The sequence below is a fragment of the Seriola lalandi genome, unplaced genomic scaffold (assembly GCF_002814215.2).
Source record: "Seriola lalandi dorsalis isolate HSWRI2012SDOR001 ecotype SW California unplaced genomic scaffold, Sedor1 jcf7180002054564, whole genome shotgun sequence".
NCBI lineage: Eukaryota > Metazoa > Chordata > Actinopteri > Carangiformes > Carangidae > Seriola > Seriola lalandi.
In genome coordinates this window covers 128,135-139,077 of record NW_019525117.1, presented here as the reverse complement: position 1 = coordinate 139,077, position 10,943 = coordinate 128,135, and the positions used below count along the sequence as shown (strand labels likewise).

The 10,943-nt window shown below is 42.8% G+C and overlaps 1 protein-coding gene across 3 annotated transcripts in view; it reads left to right on the top strand.

Annotated features, from left to right (window-relative positions):
* The first annotated feature begins 4,456 nt into the window (after positions 1-4,456).
* Positions 4,457-10,943, top strand: part of LOC111662554 (neurofibromin) — a 68,586-nt gene continuing 62,099 nt past the window's right edge. For all 3 annotated transcript variants that reach the window (XM_023416447.2, XM_023416448.2, XM_023416446.2), the window contains exon 1: positions 4,457-4,653. In XM_023416447.2, coding sequence (XP_023272215.1) covers positions 4,594-4,653 — 60 coding nt within the window. In that variant the 5' untranslated portion in view covers positions 4,457-4,593. The remainder of the gene's footprint in view (positions 4,654-10,943) is intronic.

The following is a 10,943-nucleotide window of genomic DNA, read 5'->3' as shown; positions in this document are numbered from 1 at the left end:
CTCTTGGGCCCCTGGGGGCCTGTGCCCAGTACCATGAGTACTCATGAACGCTTTATTAATGATACTTTATCAGAAAGTGATACCTGTTCAACTCTTCTTTTTACAGTTTTTCATTTTTATTTGTTGCTATAGTGTCCTGAAGAGAAAGTTTATTATTATTATTATTATTATTATTAGTAGTAGTAGTAGTAGTAGTAGTAGTAGTAGTATTATGGGCTGCACAGACGGCCTTCATTTATCATTTTATTTTGGAGGGTGCGGCCGGAAGTGTCAGTGACAGTAGTTTTCCAGCAGCTCCTCCACATACTGCCACGTCGAGCTCCGTGCGGAGCGGCGGGTCTAACCCTGGACCAGAGCGGACGTCTCCGGCAGAACAGCGGAGCGACGGCCGAAACTTGTCAGCACTCTGCGGGCAGCAGTGAGGTAACTGTCCGCTTCTTTCCGACCCAGTGAACCGGCAGCACGAGGTTCCTCTGCCGGAGCTCACCTTTCTCAAAGTTAGTGCGTGCTGACTCTCACGACGAGCCACCGGATACAGGAGCGTCCTGTTCTCCAACTTCCTTACAGCTTTCAGCCATGAGGCTCCGGAACGACCGGCCTCCACAGCGGCTCAACCTCCGGCAGTCTGTTTGCAGAGTCGGACTGAGTTCACTATGAGACTCTGTTTACCAGACCACAGGAGTTTGACATGTCAGCAGTGTGGAGTTCAGGTTACGGGTCAAATACCGTGTCAGTGTATTTACAGTAATCCTGCAGAGGGATCCAGACTGGTCCTCGTCCTGGTCCTGGTGTCTGTTCCTTCACACAGTAGCTTCATTTCATTCTTTGTTAGTGTGTGTTTCTGTGGTGGTTGTTTTAATTTCTCTGGTATATCAGCTCAAACACTTCATACTGCACTGGAGGGCTGTCCAGGTTTACTCTCTGTGTAGTGGTTCACAGAAACACCAAATAATTAACAATAATATAACAACAATACAAATGTAGTCCCATAAAACTTCAACGCCTCAATACAACATCAGATATGATTAATGTGAGAGAATAGAGTGGACAGACTCCACAGTTATTAACTAAGAAATAAAGTGTTAATGATCTGTTACATGTAAGTTACTCTTCAGAAGGCTCTGTCTGCTGAGCAACATGTTACCATCTAGTCTGACACATGAAGTTACACATGCATATGAATTGAGTCACATTATATCTCCATCCAACTCTCTGCAGTCAAACTAAACCAGACACCAGATTATATCAATGAAGAGTCAATGCTGCTGATTGGCCCCTGACACATTCTTATACATGCTGACCAATGAAAATGATTCATACAGTCAAGGAAGGTGTGTCCAGTCTGGGATTCCTGATCCAGACCTGTCTGACTGTTAGATACAGAGTCCAGCAGGATGGGGGCTCCATGTTGTCAAGGAGCTCAGAGCTCAAGGACTCTTCATATGTTTTTTCAGTCAAAAACATATGATGGTGTTTGTGTGTAGTTCTCACTTGGATGAAGATCTGACCATATTTATATTAATACATATATAAACAGCACCAGTCAAAAGTTTGGACAAACTTTCCCATTCACTTAAGGTCTGTCCAAACCTTTGACTGTATTTATATATTAAATGTATACATTACTCACTACACTGGCTTCCAGCCAATATCAGGTTTTATTGTTAAAGGCCAGAGAGGTCATCTGAAAAGGTCTCTGCTCAAATCCAGATTCAGAGGAGTCTGCTCCATCTGTGTCTGAACCTGAAGCTCCACTCTGACCCTTCACTCCTGGTGTCATTTCTCTGACTGAATCACAGTGTGGGAGCTTTAATTAAAAACCACACCTCCTCATGAAAAGGCGAGCTTCATCAGGGGTTTGGTGACTCTGACCTGAAACACTCAGAGGTCAGACAGGAGCAGGTGGTGCAGCTCAGCTGTCTCCATCATGTCGAACAGCTGACTTATTGTGTTGTGTTTGTGTCTGTCAGGTTCCATCATGAGGCAGCTCAAGGGCAAACCCAAGAAAGAGACGTCCAAGGACAAGAAGGAGCGGAAGCAGGCCATGCAGGAAGCTCGACAGCAGGTGGCCACTGTCGTCCTGCCCACCCTGGCTGTGGTGGTGCTACTCATCGTGGTCTTCGTCTACGTGGCCACCAGACCCGGTGACATCGAGTAGACGTTACAGTTCTAATGCAGAGACATGAACTCCCAGAGTGACTGGGTTCAAACTGACAGTGGCTATACCCAAAGGATACCCCACTCTGTGACAGCCATCCCTCTGTAGTGACTGGTAGGCCAGTGACGGGCCTACCATCTGTCTTAATGAGAGCCTCCTCCAAAGTATGTGTTTGCTTTAAGTCCAGCTGCAGACAGACGTCCAGCTGCGGACAGACGTCCAGCTGCGGACAGACGTCCAGCTGCGGACAGACGTCCAGCTGCGGACAGATGTCCAGCTGGGCAGTTGCTCCTTGGTGCCTTCAGACAAAAAAAGATGTCCTGCTCATCTACAGCAGCAGGTGGATTCGTGTTGATGTCTTACAAAACGATGCAATACCAGGTTTACCAAAGGATTCGTGCACAGCTTGCCAAGTGTGACCAGAGGTGTTAAAGTCTAAACCAGTTCTTCTGTTGAGACTGGGTCAATGCAACATGAGCCTGGTCCCAGATTCTGGACTTGACTCACCTGTAGTACTTGTATGAATGATGTGATAGTTTCTCCCTCAGCTCAATGCAGCACTAAAGTATTGAATGTCAATGTGTTCTCTTCAGTGCAGTGTTCAAACACACCTGAAGTTCTTCATCTTTAATGTGAATGTTTCCATTAAGTTATTGATAATCATACCTCTGAGCATTCATGACACCTGGTCAGACCTAATGACGTGCCTTAACAAACTGTTATTTCACCTCAATAAATGATTTTTTAAATAATTTGGTTTGTGCTTTAGAAGTCTTGGTTTCTGCACATTCTTCTGTTTCTTCCGCAGGAAGTGAACCTCAGGACACACAGTGTGCATGTTGGTCATTAAACAGTGATCAGGTGGTATCTGACTTCACTGAGCTTCACTCTGGTTCTGATGAAAACCGGTGTCGGTGTTTGCTTCAGCTCATTACAATCATGTGGGATCCAGTTGTTTCTGTCTAGAAAAACCAACGAATCAGAGGTGTTCCACACACAGGAACTTCAATAATACAACCGACAGCTCTCATCTGTGAGCTCTTTTATGCACAAACTAACCCCACTAACATTTAGTGGCCAAGTGTCCATTCACTTTTGAACCTTGAGAGTTTATGTTAAACACAGTTCAGTTTATCTTCATGTAAACCTGCAAATTAAACTCAGGGTTCTCCTGAATGTCACCAAAGCCTTTATAAAGCAGCCACGTTCACACATACATGCAGCGATAAACCCTAAACCCTAACTCTAACAGACTAAACCCCAACAAACAAGTTTTATCGCTGAATCCAATAACACACTGCTGCTTCTTCTTATTCATCAATCCCCATAGTATTAGTCAATCACCATACTATTTATTAATCACCATATTGTTCTGTACACTTATAACAGTCATTTATTATTTTCTATTATTTTCCTTTTTAATCAGTCATAAATTGGGTTGTTATTATTATCAATAGTATTGATGTCATTGTTGTCCTTATAATAATCTGGTATGATTATTATTATTATTATTATTATTATCACAGCAGGTCAGTCTGTCTGCTGTACTTTATTAACTGATTGTGGTCTTTACCTTATTCAGCTGAAACAGTGTGAAATGTATTAAATTAAGTTTTACAGTGATCTGTTTTTCCTCGTCCTCAGAGACTTTTAAACACATCTGCTCTGTGATTGGTGGAGAACGTCCTGTACAGGTGTGTACAGGTGTGGCTGCATCAGCTTTTAGAAGGATTCTGACTTATTCATGAAAACAATAAACATCATTCTCAGGACTGAAAAACACTATGATAAGCCTGACCCTATTTGACGCATGCGCTCTGAACAAGCAGACAATCTCCCGGAGTTGTCTACATTAGTAGCGGAAGTACAGAAAATCCTCCTTCAAAATAAAACAAAAATAAAGTCACAAGAACAGATGTGTTGCAGGTGTTTGAGCAGAACACCCGATCACTACATGATGTGTGGTTTTCACTGTGAGTCCAGGTGTGTTAACGCCCACTCCATTGGTTAAACACATGGACAGGTAGAGCATGGTGCTATAAACTACACAAGCAGCTAGAAAAACAGGAGCACACCTGTTCAACAGAAACAGAGGGATTCATTAAACAGATGCAGGTTTAACCTCCACGTGTGTCGATGCAGTCATTTGGCGATTTGGTCAGTGATTAATTTGAAGATCGTACCAGGAAGTCGTGTGTGTCTCTGCAGCCAGCTTCACCCTGGTCTCCTACACCTCCCACCAGTTTCTGTGAAGAAGACTTCCGGTGGTGTGTCATGGCGGTGGCATGGTGAATCCTACAGAAAGGGAAAAATATTCGCCCCTGTGGTCCTCTCCCGTCGGTTCAGGGCAGATTTTCATGCAGAAATACGCGTGTCAGCTCCGACCTCGCACCTTGGATTAGCCAGCGCAGCGCTGCGGTGTCCTCCGCCCGGACATGGCGGCTCACAAACCAGTGGAGTGGGTCCAGGCCGTGATTACTAGATTTGATGAGCAGGTAAGATGGGCTGATTCAGGGGATGGGTGTAGCGAGCTGTGGTAGTCCTGAGGGCCACGCAGTCCGGCTCTCGGTACGTCTGCACCGACCAGGTCCTCTTTAAATACGGATTTAAGGAGCGTTTTCCCTGCGGGAATAGTTTCTTCTCTGAAATGTGTCGGGGCTGTTTGTCCAGCTGTAAAACACCGAGGAGGAGTCTTTGTAGCTAGCGCCGTCTCCACCGTCAGTTAGCTCATTTATCCCACATCTGTCCCGGGCTGTGTGTGAAGCGGACCGGTCAGCTGCTGGAGACCACACCGCATCGCAACACGTCCGGGGTCCAGCCTGAACACACGTCCGTCTGTCCAGTCCGGTCCGCGGCTTGACGACTGCTTCACGGTAGCTAGGGAGCTAACGTTAGCAGGCCTAGCTGTCTAATGTAAACAAATAAGATGTGACTGGGTTAGCACCGTGGAAGGACTGACCGGCCTACCGGGCGCAGGCTCAGGGCCCCGAGAGGTCAGGAGGTCTGGGCCCCTGGTTCCGAGCCTCCGTTTAAAGTCGCTGTAAGAATTTCTTGATAGAAAATTAGTGAAGAGACAAAAAGTGACCTAAAAGAGACACAAAACGACCACAAACCCCGCACTACACACACACACACACACACACACACACACACACACACACACACACACACACACACACACACATACATACATACATACATACATATACGTATATAAATAATAGTTTTGTGTCTCTTTCAGGCTGGGGGTCCTATGTAGGAGGGGTGGGGGCTTTTTTACCAGTCTGTGTCCAAGGGACCCTTGTGTCATAATCCATCCATGGTCAGCTCTCTGCCTTTAGATACTGAGTTCACAAAGCTCCAGACTGAGGAAAGATTAGTTAATAACAGTTAATAACAGTTGATAACAGTTAATAACGGTTGATAACAGCTAATAACAGCTAATAACAGTTATTAACAGTTATTAACAGTTAATAAACTGTCAGGTTGTGAAACAACAGTGAGGCTTTATTGTTACTTTCACATGTCCAGTGATTTTCATTCACTTCACTCCCTGGTTCCCACCTGTACCTGCCTATCAGTAGGTCTGATGAAGAATAAAGCTGTGATGTCACTCTTCTGCTCTGTCAGCCTGATCAGTTTACTTTAACAAACTCAAGTGGCTTTGTTGTGAAAAGGGAAATCTGTCATTTAAAAGTCATTTGGCTCCATTCAGTCAGAGGTCTTTGGATCTGGTCTTAGTTGCCACAGATCGTGGAGTGTGGTCAGGGTTTAGCGGCTCAGCTTGGATTACCAAAGTCAGGAGAAAGTGGCTTTAGGTGTTTCCCCCAGCTCTGGCTTACTGTGATCCAACAGCTCCAACTAAAGGGTTCAGTCTTTTTGTTTTAATTTCTCAAGCTACTATCTGTCCCTGATGCTAAAGAACTTTATCTGTGTCAACGTCATCCAGTAAAATAACTGAGGTAATAACAGTAGTTAATATTTGAAATGGTCATAACCCAGAAGCAGTAGTATATTCAGCTTTACAGTTAGTCTAATAGGCCGTATATTAAAATTAGTAGTTTAGAGAGTGAGGACTTCTCTGCTCCTAAAAATAGTCTACATCCCATCTCCATTAATGACTGATTATGGTGGTGTGGTTACTGTAGTGTGGTTACTGTGGTGTGGTTACTGTAGTGTGATTACTGTAGTGTGATTACTGTGGTGTGGTTACTGTAGTGTGATTACTGTGGTGTGGTTACTGTAGTGTGATTACTGTGGTGTGGTTACTGTAGTGTGATTACTGTAGTGTGATTACTGTGGTGTGATTACTGTAGTGTGGTTACTGTGGTGTGGTTACTGTGGTGTGGTTACTGTGGTGTGATTACTATAGTGTGATTACTGTGGTGTGATTACTGTAGTGTGATTACTGTAGTGTGATCATTGTAGTGTGATTATTGTGATTGCTGTAGTGTGATTGCTGTAGTGTGATTACTGTAGTGTGATTGCTGTAGTGTGATTGCTGTAGTGTGATCATTGTAGTGTGATTGTTGTAGTGTGATTACTGTAGTGTGATCATTGTAGTGTAATTATTGTGATTACTGTAGTGTGATTACTGTAGTGTGATGATCATTGTAGTGAGATCATTGTAGTGTGATTGCTGTAGTGTGATTACTGTAGTGTGATCATTGTAGTGTGATTATTGTGATTACTGTAGTGTGATTGCTGTAGTGTGATTACTGTAGTGTGATTACTATAGTGTGATCATTGTAGTGTGATTACTGTAGTGTGATTACTATAGTGTGATTACTGTAGTGTGATTACTGTAGCGTGATCGCTGTAGTGTGATCGCTGTAGTGTGATTATTGTGATTACTGTAGTGTGATTACTGTAGTGTGATTATTGTGATTACTGTAGTGTGATTACTGTAGTGTGATTACTGTAGTGTGATTACTGTAGTGTGATCACTGTAGTGTGATCACTGTGGTGTGATTGCTGTAGTGTGATCACTGTAGTGTGATTACTATAGTGTGATTACTGTAGTGTGATTACTATAGTGTGATCATTGTAGTGTGATTGCTGTAGTTTGCTTACTGTGGTGTGATTACTGTAGTGTGATGATTATTGTAGTGTGATTACTGTAGTGTGATTATTGTGATCACTGTAGTGTGATGTGATCATTGTAGTGTGATCATTGTAATGTGATTACTGTAGTGTGATCATTGTAGTGTGATTACTGTAGTGTGATTGCTGTAGTGTGATTACTGTAGTGTGATTACTGTAGTGTGATTACTGTAGTGTGATTACTGTAGTGTGATCGCTGTAGTGTGATTACTGTAGTGTGATTATTGTGATTACTGTAGTGTGATCGCTGTAGTGTGATCACTGTAGTGTGATTACTTAGTGTGATTACTGTAGTGTGATTACTGTAGTGTGATCACTGTAGTGTGATTACTGTGATTCTTAGTGTGATTACTGTAGTGTGATTACTATAGTGTGATCACTGTAGTGTGATTACTATAGTGTGATTACTGTAGTGTGATTACTGTAGTGTGATTGCTGTACTGTGATTCAAACGTCTGCTGCTGTCAGGTGTCATTAAATGCTGCCTCAGTTAGGTGAGGTCAGGTGAAGTGCGGGTTATAAAGAGAGACTAAGTCCATGTAGAGGTCGTGGTTGATGAACGGGTCCAGCTCAGGACTTGGACACAGGAAGCTCTGTGAAATCAAAAGTTGATATTGATTTGTTTTAGATGTAGTGACTAATTATCTTCAGTTTTTAATTATGTTCAGTTTTCAGTGACAGTTTGGTTTAGTTGGTTGTATATCAAATCTGGGACAAAACATTTGATGAAGTCACTTTGTGATTATTGTTTGTTTCAGATGTCTTATAGATCAATAGATTGATTGATGAATCAAAGTAGACAAAAGTACTTCTATTGATGCAGTGCGCCGCATATATATGCATAAATATGCATATATATGTATGTATTTATACAAATACAGTTAATTCAGAAAATCTTTAGAGCTTTCACCGTTTGATAAAATCATTTAGATTAATTTATCAGACTCTGTCTGGTTGATGTGAACCGCTGTGGACAGATATTTTCAGGTTTCTCCAGATGTTGGACTAGGCCCAGGTCAGAAGTCCTTCACAGAGTTATCCCTCAGGCTCTTCTCTGTTGTCTTGGCTGTGTGAACCTTCGGTCCAGTCTGAGGTCCTGAGCTCTGGACCAGGTCTTCCCTCAGTCCTGACCAGTGTCCCCGTCCCCCCACAGCTTGATGCTGCCTCCACCAGGCTTCACTGTTGTTCAGGTGATATTTGGTTTTCTCCAGACCTGACTCTGAGACCTGAGACCAGACAGTTCAGTCCTGGTCTCATCAGACCAGAATCTGGTTTCTCTCAGTCTCAGAGTCCTCTAGCTGTCCCTGAGGAGAGGCTCCGTCTGGACCCTCTGACATGAAGTCCAGATAATTGGAACTGCAGTGATAGTTGTTCTTCTGGAGGTTTCTCTGGAGCTCAGAGACCATCAGGGTCTGGGTCTGAGGTCTCAGTTAGTCCAGGTCCAGTTCTAGATGAGTCCTGGTTCCAGACTTCTTCATGTCAGAATTATTGAGGCCACTGAGCAATCCTGTCTATGAGCTCTGCAGGTGACAGGTGTGTGTCTGTATGACCATATATAGACAGGTGTGTGTCTGTATGACCATATATAGACAGGTGTGTGTCTGTATGACCATATATAGACAGGTGTGTGTCTATGTGACCTGATATAGACAGGTGTGTTTGTATGACCATATATAGACAGGTGTGTGTCTATGTAACCTGATATAGACAGGTGTGTCTGTATGACCATATATAGACAGGTGTGTGTCTGTATGACCATATATAGACAGGTGTGTGTCTGTATGACCATATATAGACAGGTGTGTGTCTGTATGACCATATATAGACAGGTGTGTGTCTATGTGACCTGATATAAACAGGTGTGTGTCTATGTGACCTGATATAGACAGGTGTGTCTGTATGACCATATATAGACAGGTGTGTGTCTGTATGACCATATATAGACAGGTGTGTGTCTATGTGACCTGATATAGACAGGTGTGTCTATGTGACCTGATATAGACAGGTGTGTGTCTATGTGACCTGATATAGATAGGTGTGTCTGTATGACCATATATAGACAGGTGTGTGTCTGTATGACCATATATAGACAGGTGTGTGTCTATGTGACCTGATATAGACAGGTGTGTGTCTATATGACCATATATAGACAGGTGTGTCTGTATGACCATATATAGACAGGTGTGTGTCTATATGACCATATATAGACAGGTGTGTGTCTGTATGACCATATATAGACAGGTGTGTGTCTGTATGACCTGATATAGACAGGTGTGTGTCTGTATGACCTTATATAGACAGGTGTGTGTCTGTGTGACCTTATATAGACAGGTGTGTGTCTGTATGAGCTTATATAGACAGGTGTGTGTCTTTATGACCTGATATAGACAGGTGTGTGTCTGTGTGACCTGATATAGACATAAGTGTGTGTCTTTATGACCTGATATAGACATAGGTATGTGTATATGTATTAGGGCTGTCCCAAATGATTATTCTTTAAACGATTAATCTAGCTATTATTTTTTCGATTATTCGAATAATCTAACGATTATTTTTTTATTAACCTAACTTTTATTGCAATTATTTTCCAGTCATTTAATATAACAATTTGCACCGTCCAACACACACAGAGTCTGCAGACTACCGCACTGTTGGTGTCAAGATTAAAGTATTCCCAAACTCTGGAGGACCGTGTACGAGCCTTTTTTGCCGCGTGTTGCTCCACACGCTCCGTCGTACTGCTGGTAGACGCCGCCGTGTTGTTCAAATACAGACGCAAATCATTCACGTAGTCAATGACTTCAATTACTTCACCGCGTTGTCCCAGTCCGTGCGCTGCGCTTGTATCCGGGTAAACCAAAGACGATGGATATAAACGGTCCCATTAGAAAGTTCTGGATTTGTTCTATGAACATTTACCCTGTGTGGTTTTACACGACGCGTCGACACTAAAATTCCATGTCGAATAATTTTTATAATGGACAACGTCGATTACGTCGGATAATCGTCCCAGCCCTAATATGTATATATATATATATACAGTGCTGCTTGAAAGTATGTGAACGCCTTGAGCAGTTCAGATGTTTCTGTTGTTTACCATGATTTTCTTATTTTATCATCACCAGTTTTTATGTATGAAATGTCAGATATATGTTTCATCAATTGCTTGTACTTGTTTAGTGGAACTTGTTTAAGTAGCCCAAAAACTACATGAAACATGGAATTAGTGTATGTGCAAAAGTAAGTGAATCCCCAGCTGCACGGGTTAAGTCAAGCAGGTAACAGACTCAGGTGAAATACATGTGAGTGCTTAATTAATCATTTCAGTAGACCAATGAAATGAGACAATCTTGGGAAAGGGATTGGCTTGCACTAATTAAAAGAGAGAGGAAACCAACCAAACCAACTTGGTCCCATACACATCAACAATGCCGAGAGGAAAGGAAATATTCGAGGACATGAAGAAGAGGGTAGTGACAGCCCATCAGTCTGGGGAGGGATATAAGACCATCTCCAAAAGATTCCAGCTCAATCCATCGACTGTAAGACAAATAATTTACAAATGGAGGGCCTTCAACATGACAGCAACTCTGCCTAGAAGTGGGTGCCCATCAAAACTATCACCCAGAGCCACCAGAAAAATAATAAATCAGGTAAAGGCCAACCCACACATCACCTCTAC